This window comes from Homarus americanus, unplaced genomic scaffold, assembly GCF_018991925.1.
Source record: "Homarus americanus isolate GMGI-L3 unplaced genomic scaffold, GMGI_Hamer_2.0 scaffold29478, whole genome shotgun sequence".
Taxonomy (NCBI): Eukaryota; Metazoa; Arthropoda; class Malacostraca; order Decapoda; family Nephropidae; genus Homarus; species Homarus americanus.
Genome location: NW_024747997.1, coordinates 889,908 through 912,776, shown reverse-complemented (window position 1 = coordinate 912,776; position 22,869 = coordinate 889,908). Strand labels below are relative to the sequence as shown.

The following is a 22,869-nucleotide window of genomic DNA, read 5'->3' as shown; positions in this document are numbered from 1 at the left end:
GGTAGTATCGTCTTGGAGGGTGGTAGTATCGTCTGGGAAGGGTGGTAGTATCGTCTTGGAGGGTGGTAGTATCGTCTGGGAAGGTGGTAGTATCGTCTTGGAGGGGTGGTAGTATCGTCTGGGAAGGGTGGTAGTATCGTCTTGGAGGGGAGGTAATATCGTCTGGGAGGGGTGGTAGTATCGTCTTGGAGGGGTGGTAGTATCGTCTTGGAGGGGTGGTAATATCGTCTTGGAGGGGTGGTAATATCGTCTTGGAGGGGTGGTAGTATCGTTTTGGAAGTGTGATTGAGAAATAATGGGAAGGTACCACCGTTGCAAGGAGTGGAAAATTAAATATTAAAGGGAGGAGAACGTCCATGTGTAATGCTTCAACAGTGTATTGATCTGTTACTGACGCAACTTATTATACCCAAAATAATATTTAATTAGCAAGATTATAATCATGTCATGTGTGTTATGCAGGAAGAATTACATTAACAAAAAGTTAATATTGTTAAGACAACTGGAAGGAAGTACTGAAATACAGGGGAATAATGTATATTTTATTCAGGAACTAAATTGAATATTATTTTCCAGGTTGTTTATATATTTCATAATTTCGAAACATTAGGGTTAGAATGTTACTGCGGCAGCCTTCACTGTCAGTCAGTTCTTGGGGAACACTTGTAACTCACATACACAGTTGATCACATCACGACCACATTACAGGGGATATATTTTACATTATTATGGTCACGTAAACATAATAGTGGGCAGTGATAGTCAAGATATTACGGAGGTCTCTTTGTAGGTGCCTAAGTTATATTGGTGTTCTATAAGGGTGTACATTATGGTTTTGTGTGGGTTCAAGGCTGCCTGTAGACGCCCATAAAGAGAATGTTATTGGTATGGTTATCGTGGATGAAGAATAGGAAGGGCCTATTACATATGAATCGTAACGGGCCCGACAAGGGAACAATGAGTCCCACTGTTGCAGCCGCAGCCTCTGAACCCTCTTCGTTTACTTCTATTACGGCCTTATGGATGGTCTCTTTCACTTTAAGCTGACGTAAAGGATCAAAGATGGACATGTCAGCAGAGTCACTGAAGATGTCTCGGATCCCAAGACGCTGGAGAGCCTGTCGGGAAGATTGGAATATTTTTAACAACATGAAGCAGTGTGTCATCAGTTTTGTAACTAGAAAAGTAAACTTAAAGGATCGTTGTGGGCAAAGTTTCATCTACATTTTTAAGTGCTTCTTCTTGTAGATATTTGATTAGTGTTTGAGGCATCTTGATTAAAAACAAAAAATACAAGAGTTTGTGACTGACTTTTTCCTTGGTTGTGAAGGCAGTAGTGATAAATGCTGTCAGGAAATTTGTTGGCTTGTGAAAATGAACACGGTGTCAATGTTTTGGTGAGAGATAGGTATTTGGTAAATGCCTTTACTCCATTGAAATAACTCCAGCCAGCCTCTTCAGATATACTTAAGGTCATGCCAGGTGTGATAGTGATGTTAATTGGTAGGTCGAGAGGTTGAAGGGAAATGGTATTAGGTGGGTTCTAGTTACTAATGTTTGTGGAGTTGGCTGGCCTCTCTCTCTCTCTCTCTCTCTCTCTCTTTTATAGGTTTCTTTATTCTTGTCGTTTTATTTTGGGTTGTTTTTCTTTCCGGTTTTGTTTTCTTTTCCGTCATTTTGATTTTACTTTAACTTTATATCATTAATTATTTCCGGCACTATCAAAATGTCACCATTCATAACTTGGCACATAAAAGAAATGCAAAGTTATTCCTTGGTGGGGAGTGTGTCCACAGCCGGATAATTGATGAAGTTTGGATAAACATAGAAAAGCAAGTGACAGTTGTTCTAAAGAGGAGACAAACGGTGAATGGATAGTTTTAACAGCATCATCGTGAACATGAATATAATTCTTACATAATTATTCGTAATTATGCATTTGGCCAGAAAGTTCTTGGTAGTAATTTTGTTATAATTCCAGGTAATACTTGCAGTCCTCGTTATATTAATCTTAAACGTATAAGACACTCACCTCTTTAAGTTCTTCTTTGATCCCCTTTTCCATCTTGAACTTGGGGATCCTGATGAGGACTCTTTGTGTTCTCAGTGTGGCGAGGGCAGCTCTGAGAGAGTATGGGTTGAGGTAGGTCAGCATGGCGTCCAGGGGTGTTGTAGTGTTGTCGTCGGTCGCCCCAGAGTCAGGCAGCAGCACAAACATGGACGCGGCCTCTCCCTTGTACGGCAGCTCAAGCACTCTAGCTCCCAGCTCACTTGATATGCCTGCAGCACCAGATAACGTAATTGTTATTTGCTTCACTACAGCAATAATTACACGTCTTCCTATACATAGTTATGATGTTATTGTACTTGTCCCGTCTTTCAGGACAACAGGAATGAGTAATTTTAGTATCATTTACTGTGTTACACTCATTAGTTTTATCCACTTGAAATTTAAAACGGTGATGTCAGTTAACTCACCCCGACGTGCCTTACAGCAGCAACATGTAATGTTTATTTTCCTGCCCTGCTTCAGTACCGTTCATTACCTGTACGTTTAATGCGAATTAGAATCACAGTTGCCTGCGGCTTTAACACTCGCCATGTTTCTCTTATTTGTAACATAAAGCCCTTGTCTCTTTCATTATACAGTAATAAATGAATCATAGTTCACTTAATTTAAGATTAAATAATCTAAGCGTCTCCCAAGAGCAGCCAATCCCCAGTTACTCCCCAAATACCTAACTCTTACTGCTCTTTGTTTTATGGAACTTATTATGACAATAAATGGTTAAAAAGTGAACACACACAACAACATGCATCAACAATGAGACAGCCATAATTCACGTCTTATTCATATGCTATACTTGGTCATAAACCTAGTTTATTAAAATGGTGGAGCGTTTATCATATGTGTAAGGACTTTAGCCCGATACCACTGGCTTAAATTATATGTAATTATGATTATTCTTAAAATTCTTGACTAATGAAAGATGTCTCCCACGTTAACAAATATCGATTTTACGTGTGACGTCACGGACAATAATAATAAGGTTACCATAGGGACGCGGTCTAGATAGGTCCCTGCACAGATAGGGAGAGGCGTTTTCTATTCAATGAGTGGTGTTTTAGATGTAAAAATACAACAATGGAAAAATGTTAAAAAGAAAAATTTCGGGGTTCAGGTTTAAGTGTTGGAATTCCTGAATGTTACCCATATTGAGTGAATTATTGACTGTCAAGACTGAATGCATATGGTCTTGTGATCATGTGCAGGTTGTCTTGAGATATTAAATTTGGTTTGATAATTTTACCAAATTTTTTTTAAAGCTGTAACATTTCTGGTACCTACGCAATTTACACTAGAGTTGTCCAGTACTTGCACCAATCGCCATATGTGGTGAATGGAAAGTATGCAAATTAGAGTCTTAACAAACGTGTGTACCCCAGCTCAGAAGAGGCGTGATGTCGTGGATAAGGCGTAGCAACGCCAAGATGAATTTACTTTTATATTTTTTTAGAATAAAGTTTCAACACTTATGTGATGCTTCACTGGCGGAACTAGCTTATTATTGCATATGAATTTCAACCATGTACTGGCCTATTATTTGGGCAGGTGATCGCCTCAACTATGGCGAGGAAGGAAACTATGTTGGACAAGCTTTATCTTGAGTCTAGACAAACATACCTGCTTTAAAGTAATCGTTTAGATTCATCATGTCGACTAGTGTGTGTTGGTTTGGGGATGTGAAGAACTTATCCTTGGAGGTGAGGGAAGTCTTGAAGGGTGTGAGCCAGAGGCCCTTGAAGTAAGCGGCGTTAATCAACGCCATGACGACGTTCTTAAGGTCCTGGGGGGTGACCACCTGCGTGATTTTGCTCCGTGTTGTCTCCGACACGAATTGGTTGATCTTGTTGGCTGCCTCGTCGTTCTGAGGGCGGATAAACATGGTATGAGAGAGAGAGAGAGAGAGAGAGAGAGAGAGAGAGAGAGAGAGAGAGAGTTCAGTGACATGTGTGTAGCTGTACTGACCTGGTAGAAGTTGAGGAACTGGACCTCCTCAGAGAGGACCTGGCTCACACAGTCACGGAGGGTAAAGCTCACGTTCACGTACATTCGGTTGGCCAAATCGATCACATAGTCGCTGTTGTTGGCCTGTCGCTCTGCGTATCTGTGTGAGTTGCCGAACATAGGTTTACAATATTGACAGGCACTGCTCAAGTGTAGATTGACAGGTGCTTATACTGTCAGCAATGACATTTAGTCCATATAGCACGTGGACTTTCAACATATAATCAACGACTTCTGTAATGGGCCCCTGTCTCATCAACAGAACATATTATATAAATGGGTCAATACATTTGATATTATATTCAGATTCACCACCCTGTAACTTTCCACTGTCTATGAGTATGACATGAGTTGTACACGTGAGCGGACAACTCTCCCAGGAGGGAGTGACTCGTAGTCAGCATTTCTGCAAGCCCGCACAGCGAGGCCCTCACTCTTTAATCGCTCACATCAACTTATATCGTAAGGACGTGACCTAACGTTTATAATACATAAACGCCGTCCCTTTCTCATTCACTCCTATACAGTGAGACTTACGGTCGATCTTCACTCAGGAAATATATATACAACCCTTTTATAATAAAACAAGGAACTACCGTTTGGGTTTCGTTACTTAAACCCAAATAATAAATATATGTGAAGGACCTGGTTAATTGCACAAGCAGCCGATTCACTTCACCAGCCAGGACTCGAACTCTCGACCTTATGGGTGTGACCAGTGTTACGAACCCCTCCACCCAGCACTACGAAGCACGCCATCTATTGTCCTGATCTACCTACCCAGCACCCCGAGCAACGCCATCTAGGGACGAGACACGAGTATGACTCGTCTTAGTTACCACTCCGAGGTTTCCCTTCTCCATATCCTGGGTTGCGTCACCTCCTCAGTCTTCTTTGTCAGCTCCAATTCGAGGAGAGGGACTTGGCTCTGGGAAGTGACCACAGGATCATCTATCCTCTAAACCTACGTGCAGTGACTACCTACCGTCTTCTACAATACTCAGCCTTACTCGTCAGCCATCTCAGCTCCTCACTTAAGTACATGTATCTTGTATTACCTCCCCCACGTCCACTTGCTTCAAAATGGTTTATGTTGTATTAATATGTATATACTGTTAATGTTTAGGTTAAGTTTGGTTAAGGGTAATTTATAAGCTGAATATTTTGTTAAGGGATTTATGGTACTCTATTATATACAACGAAAACTCGCATCCTTTGTCTACCCTTTTATAGTCCGATTGTCTTTGTTTTTTTTTTATGTTGTTACCTGTTGGGATCTGGGTAGACGTATAACTATATTCTAAATCCCCAACTCGTAACACCAGGGATTGCTACCACCTTACCACAAGGACATTAAAAGCAATCCTAGACTTTGTTATATTTCACACAAAGCCTGTTTATTGAGCTGATGGCGCCATGAACCTCAGGTAAAATGCTACTCCAACCACAGAAGTGGCACAGGCAATCCCCAATTGGAGGTTCACGGCGCCATCAGCTTGATGAACAGGCTTTGTGCTGTTTAGGTCATGGGTCACTAAGGTACAGGTGTGGGTCACTAAGGTACAGGTGTTGGTCATTAAGGTGCAGGTGTGGGTCACTAAGGTGCAGGTGTGGGTCATTAAGGTACAAGTGTGGGTCACTAAGGTACAGGTGCTGGTCGCTAAGGTACAGGTGTGGGTAAGTAAGACAGGTGTGTACTCACAGACGGTCCACGGCCTTGTAAGTGGCCAGGGTATCAGCTGGGTTCTTAAGGTTGAGAACCCGTTGCAGTTGCTCCTGGGTTCTGCCAGCCGACCCGAAGTAGGCCAAGACGAGGGCGTTCCAGATGCTGAAGGGGGAGAAGAAGAAGTTGCCCGTGGCGCTGCCGGGGACGTAAAGCTCCTTGAACAAACCCAAGCTGAAGGGGAGGATGTGGCCCAGGTCAGGGTGGAGTGGCGGGGGCTGAGTATCGTTGGTGGTGATACACTGAGGGCTGACCACACCCACTAGCGTCAATAACAACACTGCCGACACAAAGTTTAACATTCTGTGGACGAGAAGAAGAGTGAAGCTGTTATTATCTGAACACTCATTATGTATTGTTTATAAAAAAAGTGTAATGCTACGACTACTTCTACTGTTAATATAACCTTTAATACAACCTATTTGACTACTGCTAATAATGATATATGTAAGAAGCTTTTCATTCTTGCAAGTCATTACCTGAACCATGATAGAGGATGGCTGGATAGGAGCAGATATTTTAATTGTTACCATTCAACAGTTAGTGGGTTATCCTCACTCTTAACAGAATACTAATCCACCGAGTGTTGTTTGATCACCATTCAGCGACTATTGAGCCGCTAATCCACGGATTGGTTGTTTTACCATCAGCTGGTGTACCTAGTAGTGTGCACTCACTTTAGTGCAGAGTGTAACTCCAAGTGTACACAGAAAGATCTCAGTTTTCCACTTGTCTAGGGAATCGAACCTGTGATAATTTTCTTGCTATGCGAATGCTCAACCAAAAACCTGTTCCCATAATGTTTGTATCACAATATTTAAAGTAATTTAAGAACTCATCGCATGATAATGATAAAGGAGAAACGAAAATCTAAGATGAAAAACAAGACGGTCTGTTTTAACGCAAGTGTTGTTTTTATTGGATATATACGTAACACTTCGTCATTGTTCTTTCTTACGCTTATTTTAACACGGTCATGGATTAGCCGTGAGTACCTGATGGTAGTTCACCAAGCTGCTTGATCTTTTGCAGCGTCTCCCACAGGCAGATGTGAACATCACTAAATGTATAGAGTGTGGACAGACATATGGCCACACACTCGAACATTTCGTCTTTAGACCAAAAAAGTAGAACCTTATAGGGACACAGTGTACACAGTGTGTACACAGTGGCACAACACTTCATCTCTGATGACAAGATAGCTGACATACTAAAGGTGTATCCACCCTTCGCATTTCGTATCTAATCAAAATTCTAAGTACCGACTTAAACAATGTACTGGAAATATTCTGTAACTCTCAATGTCATAATATCTGGACCACTGGGTTCTGATAAACACCGTTTTTGCTCTACAGTTCACGGGACCAGTATGGAGGGGGCAATAAACTAGCTACTGTCGGCGGCACATTTGAGAATTCCATTCCCTCATTAAGTTCTTGCCGCAAGTTATTTTTCACGTCTTCACCCCTTGTCGTTCTTGGCCTACCCCAAGCTATCCTCCTCTGCACATTGAAACTCATGAATCTCTTGTCCCAATTTGTCTCTACCATTCTCTTCACATGATAGAACTATCTCAGACTACCTGTAAGCAAAACCTCGCCAGTACTCTCAGTACCCAGCTACGTTTTAGCTCTGAACAGGTTTTTCTATTTTGTAACGTCACCTGACAATTCAATCTCCCCATTGTCATTTCAACTCGCTCAAGCCTATGTGTCATCCTCTTTAAGCGCTAATGTTTCACTGCCATACAGTATATCGCTTGTTATGCCAGTTGCAAAGAACAAAACTTTCAAACAGGGGAAGGCCTCTTGCCGTCAGTTAAGGCAACAATTCCTGCCACGCCTGCCTCGTGTGTCTGAACTAACTTCAACATCACCTCCAGCACTGTTTGTCACCCAGGTAGCAGAACTCCTCGACACAATGAAGGGATATATTCCGTACAACATACTTAGTGAACAACATGCTGCAGTCTGACATCTACACCACTGTACGTCTTGTCCCCTCTTATATGCTCACTGCCCCAGAATATTATATTAGGAATCACAGAGTTTTGCCTGAATTAAAATATTTGAAGATTATGCAGTGTGTAATTATATGTTGTCGTTATTTGAAGTATTTTGTTTTGTCAGATATGATTATGTGTAGGGTTTCTTTATTTACTGGTAGGTCATTAAAAGGAGCAACCTTTACGGTTGTAACTTCTTTAAATTAACAATAAAATTTTCAACAAATAATTACAAGAACATATGTATACATGGTATGCCAAGAGTCCTTCAAATTCAAATCTTCAAATTTGTTCTCTTTACTGATCCGTCCACGCAGTTCACTACTCCCGATTTTCCTGTCCCTTATGTCGCCGTTCCTCTAACCGTTACCTGCAATCGACACTGTCCCTTCCGTCGCCATCCAGCTACTCATCACTCCCCAATTTCCTCCGTCGCTCTTCATCGCCACCTTGCCTGCTGTCGCTACTGTAGTGATCTACTCTCCCTACAACTCCTCTCCAGTCCTCGCTTCAGCCAATACTGCTTCACACTCAGCCGCCAGGGTCCACAGCTCTCTCATCCTGCTATCAGCCAGGGCATAAGCTAAATTAAAAATCAAGGGAGGTGTTGGCTGTGCGCCACCTCCCCCACCTGCCCACCATACCTCCGTGTGTTGAAGTTGGCGCCCAATAAGCGGTAAACTACTGTTACGCCGTACACTGGCTATTCATCCTGGAAGTTTCTTAATCTCAGATTTTTTTTCGTAATTAATCGTTGTTAAGTAATCTGTCTGTTATCTGTTAAATAATGGGTCATCCTTTTCTTGGTGCAAATTATTGAAGGTGGCTTCGGGTGAATGATTGAATGAAACAGCTCTTGGTCAAGACGAATTGACCCACAATATGGTGTTGTAAACATAGTGACGTCACTTGCCAAACCCCTGTTGACATATCAGAATTTAACAGTAAACAAAAATGCAACACTTATAGTACAGTAAGTCTTGCATTACACTATAACACAACACAACACTTGATAATACCAGGAGTGTGTAATCGTCTTGTGTTGCAGTGTAGCAACACTGTTAACAATATCAGGCGCTATTAGTAGTGATAATGTAGTAAAACAACAGCAGCATTACCTACCTACTGTTTAGTGTTGACCTACAGTACACAGGTAAGACTGAAGGTGTCTTGTTGTCGTAGCGTCAACCAGGTGAGTTGTGACCAGCACACACCTGAACTTGGGTCTTATATTCTCCCACCTCCGGCCCAGTTACTTACATCGTCACAAACCAGTTCTGACGAACATGCCAGGAGGCTCTTGAGCAGCAACGTGACGTCAGTAAACACGGATATTACGATTCTTTTCCTAGTTTGTGTGGAAGCCCCTGATGGCTGCCCTTCCCACCCTTCTTGAGATTGGAGTTGATTGTGGGTTATGTAAAGGTGATGGAGTATGTTGTTGGAGGGCTGGTGGAGTATGTTGTTGTGGAGGGAGGGTGGAGTATGTTGTTTGTGGATGGAGGGTGGAGTATGTTGTTGTGGAAAGTGGGTTTTTTTTACGGGGAATAGCCCACCCTGGCACAGGTCATCGACCTACAACCGGGCCTGGAGGGTGGTGGGAGGGGATATGAGTAAAAATAAATTAAAAATAGAAGAGAAAGTCTTTATTGATCTACACCACGAAGATGCCGGAAAACCAGCTTTTGGAAGCGAGACATTGTATGAGCATGGAAACACAGAAGAAGGCAGAGCATTCCACAGTTTGGCTGTATGTTATTCTATAGTGTGACCGACACCTACACAGAAACGGTGGGCACCGCGGGTAAGATGAGGGTTACGAGTCCACGGCCTTGCCAGCGGTACGCATGATGTCAAATCCACCGAACAGTGCCGGCTAAAGTACCTGTAAAAGAGAGAGAGAGAGAGAGAGAGAGAGAGAGAGAGAGAGAGAGAGAGAGAGAGGTAACATTGCGTCGAAGATAAAGGGAAGAAAGATTATCGACTAAAGGAGGAGAGTTAATACGACGAAATGCCTTTGATTTCACTTTATCTAACAGTTAATGAAAAGAAGAGCCATCCCCAAATATGAGAGCAGTACTCTAAGTTAGGACGAATGAATCCCTAATAAACTTGAAGCAACTGCTCAAGAGTAAAGTAGGTGCGGCATCTGTACAGCATTCGGGAGGCAGCTTTAGCAATGTTGAGGACGTGTGACCCATGACATATTAGAGTAAATGGTAAGGCCTAGCATATCTTTTAGAATTTGGCAGAGTGATTGCGTCCTGAAATGTGATTGGTAGAGAAAGAGCGAGAGATCAATCCCTCAACAACAACTGCCATGGTTAGGTTCTCAAGGAAGCTAGAAATTAGAGAACTAAGTGGGGGAGAGAAACCATAAGAGGGAAGTTTAGAAAGCAAAGACTTGTGCTAGGCCCTAACAAATGCTTTGGAAATGTCGAAGGTGGGATATGATATTATGGAAGGATGGTGGAGTATGTTGTGGAGGGATAGTGGTGTATGATGAGGAGGGATGGTGGAGTATATTGTTGTGGATGGATGGTGAAGTATGTTATTGTGGATGAATGGTGGAATATGTTTTTATGGAGGGATGGTGAAATATGTTTTTGTGGAAGGACTGTGGAGTAAGCTATGAAGGGATTTTGGAGTAAGTTGTAGATGGATGGAGGATTATATTGTGGAGGGTGATGGCTTATGTTGATTTGTGGACCGGCACCTTGTCGTGAAGCAGGACCACACTTTGGTCTTCCTTGTTTCTCCCAGATGGATAATGTTGTTCAGTTATCGCATTAGGGCTGCACTAGTGATCATTGTTTTATGTGCAAGGTGGTCAATCAACAGAATCCCTCTGGCATTGTAGAGAATAGAGACCAAGATCTTGTCTGCAGAAGGTTGACTTCTGTAAGGCTTTAGATGATTCTTTTGTATGGATTCCATCTTTGACTTGAGATCCCAGTGATGAAACCAGTTAATCATCTTCCTCACAAGACGGAAGAGGAAGTTGGTTGGTTCCGCTTAATACAGTTCGAAGATGCTCACTTTTGCCAAAATGTGTAATTTTGAGAGATTAAACCTTGAACTGACACTCCGAAGTATTTAATCGTAGCATTAGTGAAATTAACTGAAATTTATTCCCAAATATATAACTATGTGTTGTCCCTTCTAGTAATGTTTTAGCTCAGCATTGTAAAACCTGACGGTCACTCATGTACAGTAGTGTTCTGATGACGGTGAGGGTTGGATAATTATTGACGGGTAGGCAGGTAATGTTGGCGTGGAGGGGTGGTAGTATTGTTTTGGAGGGGTGGTAGTATCGTCTTGGAGGGGTGGTAGTATTGTTTTGGAGGGGTGGTAGTATCGTCTTGGAGGGGTGGTAGTATTGTTTTGGAGGGGTGGTAGTATCGTCTTGGAGGGGTGGTAGTATCGTCTTGGGGTGGTGGTAGTATTGTTTTGGAGGGGTGGTAGTATCGTCTTGGAGGGTTGGTAGTATCGTCTTGGAGGGGTGGTAGTATCGTCTTGGAGGGTTGGTAGTATTGTCTTGGAGGGGTAGTACTATTGTCTTGGAGGGGTAGTATTTTTGTCTTGGAGGGGTGGTCGTATTGTCTTGGATGGGTGGTCGTATTGTCTTGGAGGCGTGGCAGTGTCGTCTTGCAGTGGTGGTAGTGCTGTCTTGGAGGGATGGTCGTATCGTCATGGAGGGGTGGTCGTATCGTTCTTGGAGGGGTGGTCGTATTGTCTTGGATGGGTGGTCGTATTGTCTTGGATGGGTGGTCGTATTGTCTTGGAGTCATTAGTTATGTCGTCTTGGAGGGGTGGTAGTATCGTCTTGGAGGAGTGGTAGTATCGTCTTGGAGGGTGGTAGTATTGTCTTCGAGGGGTGGTAGTATCGTCTTGGACGGGTGGTAGTAATCGTCTGGGAGGGTGGTAGTATCGTCTGGGAGGGTGGTTGCAATGTCTTGTGTAGAGTCTTGGTGGGTAGTATTATGTCTTTGGAGGGGTGGTAGTATTGTCTTGGAGGGGTGGTAGTATCGTCTTGGAGGGGTGGTGTATCGTCTTGGTGGGGTTGTATTATTGTCTTGGAGGGGTGGTAGTATCGTCTTGGAGGGGTGAGGGGTGGTAGTATTGTCTTGGAGGGGGGTATTGTCTTGGAGGGTGGTAGTATCGTCTTGGAGGGGTGGTAGTATCGTCTGGGAGGGGTGGTAGTATCGTCTGGGAGGGTGGTAGTATCGTCTTGGAGGGTGGTAGTATCGTCTGGAGGGGTGGATTGTCTTGAGGGTGGGTATCGTCTGGGAGGGTGGTAGCATCGTCTGGGAGGTGTGTGTGAGTATCGTCTTGGAGGGGTGGTAGTATCGTCTGGGAAGGGTGGTAGTATCGTCTGGGAGGGGTGGTACTATTGTCTTGGAGGGGTGGTAGTATCGTCTTGGAGGGGTGCTGGTTTCATTTTGGAGGGGTGGTAGTATCGTCTGGGAAGGGTGGTAGTATCGTCTGGGAAGGGTGGTAGTATCGTCTGGGAAGGGTGGTAGTATCGTCTTGGAGGGGTGGTAGTATTGTCTTGGAGGGGTGGTAATATCGTCTTGGAGGGGTGGTAGTATCGTTTTGGAAGTGTGATTGAGAAATAATGGGAAGGTACCACCGTTGCAAGGAGTGGAAAATTAAATATTAAAGGGAGGAGAACGTTCATGTGTAATGCTTCAACAGTGTATTGATCTGTTGCTGACGCAACTTATTAGACCCAAAATAATATATAATTAGCAAGATTATAATCATGTCATGTGTGTTATGCAGGAAGAATTACAATAACAAAAAGTTAATATTGTTAAGACAACTGGAAGGAAGTACTGAAATACAGGGGAATAATGTATATTATATTAAGAAACGAAAGTGAATATTATTTTACAGTTTGTTTATATATTTCATAATTTCGAAACATTAGGGTTAGAATGTTACTGAGGCAGCCTTCACTGTCAGTCAGTACTTGGGGAACACTTGTAACTCACATACACAGTTGATCACATCACGACCACATTATAGGGGATATATTTTACATTATTATGGTCACGTAAACATAATAGTGGGCAGTGATAGTCAAGATATTACGGAGGTCTCTTTGTAGGTGCCTAAGTTATATTGGTGTTCTATAAGGGTGTACATTATGGTTTGGTGTGGGTTCATGGCTGCCTGTAGACGCCCATAAAGAGAATATTATGGGTATGGTTATCGTGGATGAAGAATAGAAAGGGGCGGTTACATATAATTCGGAAAGGAAGTATTTTAATGAAGAATCCCACTGTTGCAGCCGCAGCCTCTGAACCCTCCTCGTTTACTTCTATTACGGCCTTATGGATGGTCTCTTCCAATATAATTTGACGTGAAGGATCAAAGATGGACATGTCAGCAGAGTTACTGAAGATGTCTCGGATCCCTAGACGCTGGAGAGCCTGTCGGGAAGATTGGAATATTTTAACAAAGCATAAAGAAGTAGTGTTTCATAAGTTATGTAACTAGAAAAGTGAACTTCGCCGACTCGTTGTACGTAAAGTTTTGTTTATATTTTATGTGTTTCTTGTTGTTGAAACTTTATTCATGAAATATAATGAATTGCATTAATAGTTGAGGCATCTCGATAAAAAACAGGGTGAATTTTTACTTTCGGACATGAGTCCCTAGGGCTTGACCAATATGTTTTTCCAGTGTATTATGGTGTGTTTTAAACGAATCTGACTTTAATTTTTGGCTGAAATTGCTAGTTTTTGCCCTCTCCCCCCAACAATAATAGGGGAGAGCCTGAGAAATCGGTTTTTTTGGGTGGGGGAGAAAACGAAAACGAGTCACCTGACCTAACAAAACCTAACCTAAGTTCTAGCCGGGGTCTCCGCCCCCTGACCCCTAGTAGGCCTAACCTGATCCCTAGCCTGGGGCTCCACCCCGGACTCCCGGTAGGCCTAATTTAAACTAACCTTAATGTTTCAGTAGTTAAAAACTTTGGGGCGTGCCATGTTCGAATGTACAATACCTTGGTTTGAAGTGGAAGGACCAGGGATACGTAAGAATTGGATAGACTGATCGTCTTTCTTGTAAAAATTGGCAATAAACTTAAAATAATCGTAGGAGCACAACTGACAACCAACCTCCACCCCGGCCATTGGGAGACGGGTCAATGAAATTACCCAGGCTGCTGCCTTTGAAAAAAATGAAATGTGATTGGTCCAAAAAAATCGCGTGATGATATCGATAACTCATTGGTCATGACTGGATGACGTCAGTCAATATTGCGCATGCGTGATGCGCAGATAACATCTCACAGACGAAGACTGAAAAGTATTATCCATTTCCGCCATGTATATATGAGGTTCAAAATGCTCAGAATAGCGAGATCTAAATGTTTCAGGAGTTTATATCTTTAGGGGGCGCTATGTCCGAAAGTAAAATGATACCGGAAGTATGTTGGCTTGCGAAAATGAACACTGGTCACAGAATGTTTCCTTCGAGTTTTTTGGTCAAATTTTTTATTACGTTGAAATAACTCCAGTCAGTCTCTTGAAATATACTGAAGGTCATACCAGGTGTGTTATGTTATGTCAACTGGTAGGTCGTGACTTTCAAGGGAAATGGTATTAGGTGGGTTCAAGTTACTCCCTTATACATTTATGACCTAACAACTCGTAAAAATTACCGTCTAAGTCATTGTGTGAGGTATTACCAAACTCCTGGGTATTGTATTTAAGAAAGAAATTAAAAAAAAAAACATTGTCTTGGGGATATTAGTATGCTAGTACATTATATTATCCTCCATAAACGGTTCACATGGTACAAGATGGCACATTATTTATCCTTAAACTGAGAATTGTCTTCACTATTAGTTAAAACATTACCATCCATCACTTGAAACAGCAAAGAGCTGCAATCTTATTCCTTGGTTGGGAATATGCCCAGAGCCGGGTTATCAGTGAAATGTGGATACACTTTGAAAGCAACATATCAAAACGTTTCAGCAAGATAATAAACGCAAATGCCATAGATGTTGCGTGTGTATTTGAAAATATGTGCCTGTGGCCGGAAAGCTATGGACAGTAATTGTTAAAATTGCTTACTACTTGAAGATTCATACCGTGATCATATAAACCATATTGTTCCAATTATATTTATCTTAAACATATAAGCAACTCACCCCTTTAAGTTCTTTTTTGATTCTCTTTTCCATCTCGAACTTGGGGATCTTGATGACGACTTCTTGATTTGTCAGGGTGGCGAGGGCAGCTCTGAGAGTGTATGGGGTGAGGCGGGTCAGCATGGAGTCCAGGGGTGTTGTGGTGTTGTCGTCGGTCGCCGCAGAGTCAGGCAGCAGCACAAACATGGACGCGGCCTCTCCCTTGTACGGCAGCTCAAGCACTGTAGCACCCAGCTCACTTGATATTCCTGCAGCACCAGATAACGTAATTGTTATTTGCTTCACTACAGCAATAAATACACGTCTTCCTATACATAGTTATGATGTTATTGTACTTGTCCCGTCTTTCAGGACAACAGGAATGAGTAATTTTAGTATCATTTACTGTGTTACACTCATTACTTTTATCCACTTGAAATTTAAAACGGTGATGTCAGTTAACTCACCCCGACGTGCCTTACAGCAGCAACATGTAATGTTTATTTTCCTGCCCTGCTTCAGTACCGTTCATTACCTGTACGTTTAATACGAATTAGAATCACAGTTGCCTGCGGCTTAAACACTCGCCATGTTTCTCTAATTTGTAACATGAAGCCCTTGTCTCTTTCATTGTACAGTAATAAATGAATCCTAGTTCACTTAATTTATAATAAATAATCTAAGCGTCTCCCAAGAGCAGCCAATTCCCAGTTACCCCCAAATACCCAACACAATACACTTACTGCTCCTTATGTTATATGCAAGTTGTTATATTGATAAAATCTTAAAAAACTGAATAGTCTTAGACAACATGCATCAACAATGAGACAGCCATAATTCACGTCTTATTCATATGTTATACTTAGTCATGATAAAACCAGTTTATTCAAATGGTGGAGCGTTTATCATATGTGTAAGGACTTTAGCCCGATACCACTGGCTTAAATTATATAAAATTATGATTATTAATTTCTTGTTAAATGAAAGATGTCTCCCACGTTAACAAATATCGATTTTACGTGTGACGTCACGAACAATAATAATAAGGTTACCATAGGGACGCGGTCTAGATAGGTCCCTGCACAGATAGGTAGAGGCGTTTTCTTATTCCATGAATGGTGTTTTAGATGTAAAATTAAAGCAATGTAAAAAGTTAAATAAAAAAATTCGGGGTTCAGGTTTATCTGTTGGAATTCCTGAACGTTACCCATACTGAGTGAATTATTGACTGTCAAGACTGAATACATATGGTCTTGTGATCATGTGAAGGTCGTCTTGAGAAATTGAAATTGGTTTGATAATTTTACCACAAATTACTGAAAACTGGAATTTTCTGGTACCTACGCAATTTACACTAGAGTTGTCCAGTACTTGCATCAATCGCCATGTGTAGTGAATGGAAAGTATGCAAATTAGAGTCTTAACAAACGTGTGTACCCCAGCTCAGAAGAGGCGTGTTGTCGTGGTCAAGGCGTAGCAACGCCAAGATGAATTTACATTTATCTTTTTTTAGAATAAAGTTTCAACACTTATGTGATGCTTCACTGTTGGAACTAACTTATTATTGCACATGATTTTTAACCATGTACTGAACTATTATTTGGGCAGGTGATCGCCTCAACTATGGCGAGGAAGGAAACAATGGTGGACAAGCTTTATCTTGAGTCTAGACAAACATACCTACTTTAAAGTAATCGTTTAGATTCATCATGTCGACTAGTGTGTGTTGGTTTGGGGATGTGAAGAACTTATCCTTGGAGGTGAGGGAAGTCTTGAAGGGTGTGAGCCAGAGGCCCTTGAAGTAGGCCGCGTTAACCACCGCCATGACGGCGTTCTCAAGGTCCAGGGGGGTGACCACCTGCGTGATTTTGCTCCGTGTTGTCTCCGACACGAATTGGTTAATCTTGTTGGCTGCCTCGTTTACCTGGGAGAAGTTGAGCAGCTGGACCTCCTCAGAAAGGACGTGGTTCACACAGTCACGGAGGGGTAAATTTACGTCCACGTAGATTCGGTTGGCCAAATCGATCACATAGTCGCTGCTGTTGGCCTGTCGCTCTGCGTACCTGTGTGAGTTGCCGAACATACTATATATAAAATGCAGTTGTAAAGTGAGAGAATGAACTATCTTCCAAACTTAGCGGAAGTATGATGAACACAGTGAATGGTGTCATTGGCGACCCCTTCTAAGGTTCCACAGGCTTGCCAACTGTTTATGGGCTCCACACATGTGTCGAATGGCTCAACTGTTCTGTGATGTAATATTCGTCAAGTTCCCGGGAAGATGCTTCATTCGCTCACTGTTCACACCTTTCGATAAACAAGTACTTACGTGACTATGCATAAAGACAAATAGCTGTGGTTTATTGCGGTTTAAGTATGGGTCACTAAGGTACAGGTGTGGGTCATTAAGGTACAGGTGTGGGTCACTAAGGTACAGGTGTTGGTCATTAAGGTACAGGTGTGAATCACTAAGGTACAGGTGTTGGTCATTAAGGTACAGGTGTGGGTCACTAAGGTACAGGTGTGGGTCATTAAGGTACAGGTGTGGGTCACTAAGGTACAGGTGTGGGTCATTAAGGTACAGGTGTGGGTCACTAAGGTACAGGTGTGGGTCATTAAGGTACAGGTGTGGGTCACTAAGGTACAGGTGTGGGTCATTAAGGTACAGGTGTGGGTCACTAAGGTACAGGTGTTGGTACAAGGTTAAGGTACAGGTGTGGGTCACTAAGGTACAGGTGTGGATCACTAAGGTACAGGTGTTGGTCATTAATGTACAGGTGTTGGTCATTAAGGTACAGGTTTTGGTCATTAAGGTAAAAGTTTTGGTCATTAAGGTACAGGTGTTAGTCATTATGTTACAGGTGTGGGTCATTAAGGTACAGGTGTGGGGTCACTAAGGTACAGGTGTTGGTCATTAAGGTACAGGTGTGGATCACTAAGGTACAGGTGTTGGTCATTAATGTACAGGTGTTGGTCATTAATGTACAGGTGTTGGTCATTAAGGTACAGGTGTTAGTCATTATGGTACAGCTGTTGGTCACTAAGGTACAGGTGTTGGTCATTAAGGTACAGGTGTGGATCACTAAGGCACAGGTGTGGGTCATTAAGATACAGGTGAGGGTCATTTAGGTAGAGGTGTGGGTCAGTAAGGTACAGGTGTGTGTCAGTAAGACAGGTGTGTACTCACAGACGGTCCACGGCCTTGTAAGTGGCCAGGGTATCAGCTGGGTTCTTAAGGTTGAGAACCCGTTGCAGTTGCTCCCGGGTTCTGCCAGCCGACCCGAAGTAGGCCAAGACGAGGGCGTTCCAGATGCTGAAGGGGGAGAAGAAGAAGTTGCCCGTGGCGCTGCCGGGGACGTAGAGCTCCTTGAACAAACCCAAGCTGAAGGGGAGGATGTGGCCCAGGTCAGGGTGGAGTGGTGGGGACTGAGTATCGTTGGTGGTGATACACTGAGGGCTGACCACACCCACTAGCGTCAATAACAACACTGCCGACACAAAGTTTAACATTCTGTGGACGAGAAGAAGAGTGAAGCTGTTATTACCTGAACACTCATTATGTATTGTTTATAAAAAAAGTGTAATGCTACGACTACGACTACTTCTACTGTTAATATAACCATTACTACAACCAATTTGACTACTGCTAATAATGATATATGTAAGAAACTTTTCATTCTTGCAAGTCATTACATGGCTTATGATATCGGATGGATGAATCGGAGCAGATATTTTAATTGTTACCATTCAACAGTTAGTGGGTTATCCTCACTCTTAACAGAATACTAATCCACCGAGTGTTGTTTGATCACCATTCAGCGGCTATTGAGCCGCTAATCCACGGATTGGTTGTTTTACCATCAGCTGGTGTACCTAGTAGTGTGCACTCACTTTAGTGCAGAGTGTAACTCCAAGTGTACACAGAAGGATCTCAGTTTTCCACTCGTGTATGGAATCTAACCTGCGATAATTTTCTTGCCATGTGAATGCTCCGTCAAAAACCTGTTCCCATTAATATTTGTATCACAATATTTAAAGTAATTTAAGAACTCATCGCATGATAATGATAACAGAGAAACGAAGATCTAAGATGGAAAACAAGACGGTCTGGTTTATATCTTCATATACATTATAACGCAAGTGTTTTGCTGATATTAGATATGGTACGTAACACATCGTCATTGTTATTTTTTACGGTTATTTTCACAAGTTCATGGATTAGCCGTGATTACCTGATGGTAGTTCTCCAAGCTGCACGGTCTCTTGCAGCCTCTCGCACAGATTTGAACATTACTAAATGTAAAGAGTGTGGACAGACATTTGACCACACACTTGAATACTACGTCTCAGACAAAAAAAAAATTATTGAAGCTTATAGGGACAGATTCAAGCACATTATGTAAGCAGTGGCACAACACTTTATCTCTGATGAGAAGATGGCTGACACACTAAAGCTGTATCCACACCTCCCATCTAGTACCTCATCAAAATTCTATGTACCGAGTTAAACAATGTACTGGTAATACTCTGTAACTCTCAATGCCATAATATCTGGACCACTGGGGTCTGATAAATGCCCTTTGTGGTCCATTCTGTAATCCTTTTTGCTCTACCGTTCACAGGAAGGGGGCAATGAACTAGCTACTGTCCACGGCAAATATAAAAAGTTTTTGCATGTCAAGTTATTTCTCATGTTTTCACCCCTTGACGTTCTTGGCCTACTCATGACTCTCTTGTTACAGTTTGTTTCTACCAATCTCTTTACATGACGGGACTATCTCCTCCTACCTCTACATAATGAGGTACAGTATATTCTGCACAACACACTTAAATGAACAACGTCCTGCTGTCTGACATCTACTCCACAGTATCTCTTATGTCCCCCCTTCTACGCTCACTGCTCCGGAATATTACAGTATATAATAAATCACAGAGTTTTTCCAGAAGTACATACCTGAAAATTATGGCGTGTATAATTATATGATGTTGTTATTTGTACTATTTTGTTCTTAATCTCAGATTGTTTTGCTCGGTAATTCATCGTTATTAAGTAATCTGTCGTCTGTTAATTGTTAAATAATCGGTCTTACTTTTCTTGGTGGAAATTATTGATGGCAGCTTCGGTTGAATGACTGTGAATGAAACAGCTGTTGGTCAGGTCGAATTGACCCACAATATGGTGTTGTAAACATGGTGACGTCACTAGCCAAACTTCCGTTTATATGTGAGGATTATGTAGTTAACAAAAATGCAACAGGTATAGTCGTGTGGTTTTGCATTACAGTATAACACAACACATGGTAATACCAAGTGCCACATACTCCTTGTTTACCCCGAAACTAATTTACAGTCTCCGATCTGTATACTCAAAATAAATATTTGTCAGTGGACTCCGTAAACGAGTCTGTATTCGCGGCCGTATCTTACAGGACCTCCTTAGCCTCTGTAACACACTCAACCCTGATATAGGAAGTCGCTATTTCCCGATTATAATGAAGAAACTGTTTTGTATATCAACATACTAAAATACGATATTACAGTTTGTCTTTTTAGTTTATACTTTTTTTTACGAGAAGAAGAGGCTGGAGTGTGTTTATATTTGTCTTGGAATGGAAGAGACGCATCTTTTGTCGTCTTACAACTTTTCAAGTAATTTGTACAGGAAAGAGAAGATTTGTATTGTCCACATTTATGGTACAAATATATTTTATGACTGAGTAAACTTGCAGATAGACCTTATTAATGTGGTATAGTCGTACCTGTCCGTCAGTAATGAAAACCAAGTACGAGGTCAAGTGAAGATTTGTGCCTTGACTCCGCCTGTTTGGTATGGCTAGGACCAGGTTATAACAAGCTATTCTGCCAAGTATCCAAGAAATACCCATGACTCAGAGTTAAATAATACCTAACCCAATCTAAGTTCATCTATCCTAATAAAGAAGGGGTAAAAATTAAGTTCTTTAGAAAAATTAAAATTTCTTAAAAAAAAATACATTTGCACAGATGATAAACTTTTTATAATAATTTCTCCAACATTTCTATAAATCTGTTGATATATAAGCGTAACTTAGGAAGCCACTATTATGTATTATAACCTTTGATTATCTCTGCAAATGGATGATAAAAAGGAAAGGTTAGGTTAGGTTAGGTTCGGTAAATTTAGGTTAGTTTAGCTAAGGCTTATTTAAGTTAGGTAAGGTTAGGTTAGGTAAATATCAGGTAAAGGTTAGGTTAGGTAAAGATTAGGTGAGGCAAAAGTTATATTAGGTAAAGTTAGGTTAGGTTAGCTATGGTTAGGCTAGGGTAAGATACATTTCACTAATTTTGCTGAAAAAAAACAGAGCATGACTACTGATTGCATTAAACAAAAAAAACTATGAAAAAATAGGTTTTAGAATAAGAAAATGTGATGCCACTGTTATGCAGTTTTACCACCTCTCTCTCTCTCTGTATATATATATATATATATATATATATATATATATATATATATATATATATATATATATATATATATATATATATGACGCTTGAATTATATCTAGCAACTGTTAGGCGCGTCGATCTCAGCTAATTTCTCCTTCTCTTGTGATTGGTTGATGATTTTGTTAACTGAGCCACGATTGGCCAACTTACTCATACGGTGCCATATACCTTCGTACGAGAGAACTGAATTTACAGTGTAAACACGAGAGTTACAGACTGCATACGGACTCAAAATTAAATTTTGTGTATGAGATAAATACGGGACTGTCAGCAGTCTGTAAGTTACAGTATCGTATCTCTGCTACTGTACGTAACTGATGAGGCGTTTTGAGTGTGCTGCTCCAGGCGTATGTAATCGTCTTGTGTTGCAGTATGGTAACACTGTTAACAATATCAGGCGCTATTAGTAGTGATTATGGAGTAAAACAACAGCAGCATTACCTCCCTACTGTTTAGTGTTGACCTACAGTACACAGGTAAGACTGAAGGTGCCTTGTTGTCGTAGCGTCAACCAGGTGAGTTGTGACCAGCACACACCTGAACTTGGGTCTTATATTCTCCCACCTCCGGCCCAGTTACTTACATCGTCACAAACCAGTTCTGATGAACATGCCAGTAGGCTCTTGAGTAACAACGTGACGTCAGTAAACACGGATATTACGATTCTTTTCCTAGTTTGTGTGGAAGCCCCTGATGGCTGCCCTTCCAACCCTTCTTGGGATTGGAGTTGATTGTGGGTTATGTAAAGGTGATGGAGTATGTTGTTGGAGGGCTGGTGGAGTATGTTGTTGTGGAGGGAGGGTGGAGTAGGTTGTTTGTGGATGGAGGGTGGAGTATGTTGTCGTGGAGGGCTGGTGGAGTATGGTGTTGTGGAGGGCTGGTGGAGTATGTTGGGGAGGGAGGGTGGAGTATGTTGTTGTGGAAGGAGGGTGGAGTATGTTGTTGTGGAGGGAGGGTGGAGTATGTTGTTGTGGAGGGAGGGTGGATTATGTTGTCGTGGAGGGCTGGTGGAGTATGTTGTCGTGGAGGGAGGGTGGAGTATGTTGTTGTGGAGGGAGGGTGGAGTATGTTGTTGTGGAAGGAGGGTGGAGTATGTTGTCGTGGAGGGCTGGGAGTATGTTGTTGTGGAAGGAGGGTGGAGTATGTTGTGTGGGAGGGAGGGTGGAGGTGTTGTTGTGGGAGGGCGGAAAGTGTTGTTGTGGGAGGAGGGTGGAGTATGTTGTTGTGGAGGGAGGGCGGAGTATGTTGTTGTGGGAGTGATGGTGGAGTATGTTGTCATGGAGGGCTGGGAGTATGTTGTCGTGGAGGGAGGGTGGAGTATGTTGTTGTGGAGGGAGGGCGGAGTATGTTGTTGTGGAGTGATGGTGGAGTATGTTGTCATGGAGGGGTGGTGGAGTATGTTGTCGTGGAGGGAGGTGGAGGGTTGTTGTGGAGGGAGG

General features: G+C 42.1%; 1 protein-coding gene across 1 annotated transcript; it reads right to left on the bottom strand.

Moving 5' to 3' along the window:
• Positions 1-529: 529 nt before the first annotated feature.
• On the bottom strand, positions 530-21,985 carry LOC121879926. Its single transcript, XM_042386744.1, has 11 exons — positions 21,872-21,985; positions 18,132-18,455; positions 16,625-17,007; positions 14,966-15,213; positions 12,967-13,235; positions 8,920-8,979; positions 5,772-6,095; positions 4,031-4,169; positions 3,686-3,929; positions 2,033-2,280; positions 530-1,118 (listed from the first exon to the last, which is right to left on the bottom strand). The coding sequence occupies exons 2-11, from the start codon at positions 18,452-18,454 to the stop codon at positions 846-848; spliced, it is 2,511 nt and encodes an 836-aa protein (XP_042242678.1). The 5' UTR covers position 18,455; positions 21,872-21,985; the 3' UTR covers positions 530-845.
• Between the last annotated feature and the right edge of the window lie 884 nt (positions 21,986-22,869).

Bases quoted from the DNA above. Each gene is read 5' to 3' on its own strand.
- LOC121879926 (XM_042386744.1), bottom strand. From the start codon at position 18,454: ATGTTAAACTTTGTGTCGGCAGTGTTGTTATTGACGCTAGTGGGTGTG. The intron at 6,096-8,919 runs GTAGGTAATGCT...TCTCGTCCACAG, and splicing joins AGGTCAACACTAAACAGTAG to AATGTTAAACTTTGTGTCGG. The intron at 3,930-4,030 runs GTCAGTACAGCT...ATCCGCCCTCAG, and splicing joins AGTTCCTCAACTTCTACCAG to AACGACGAGGCAGCCAACAA.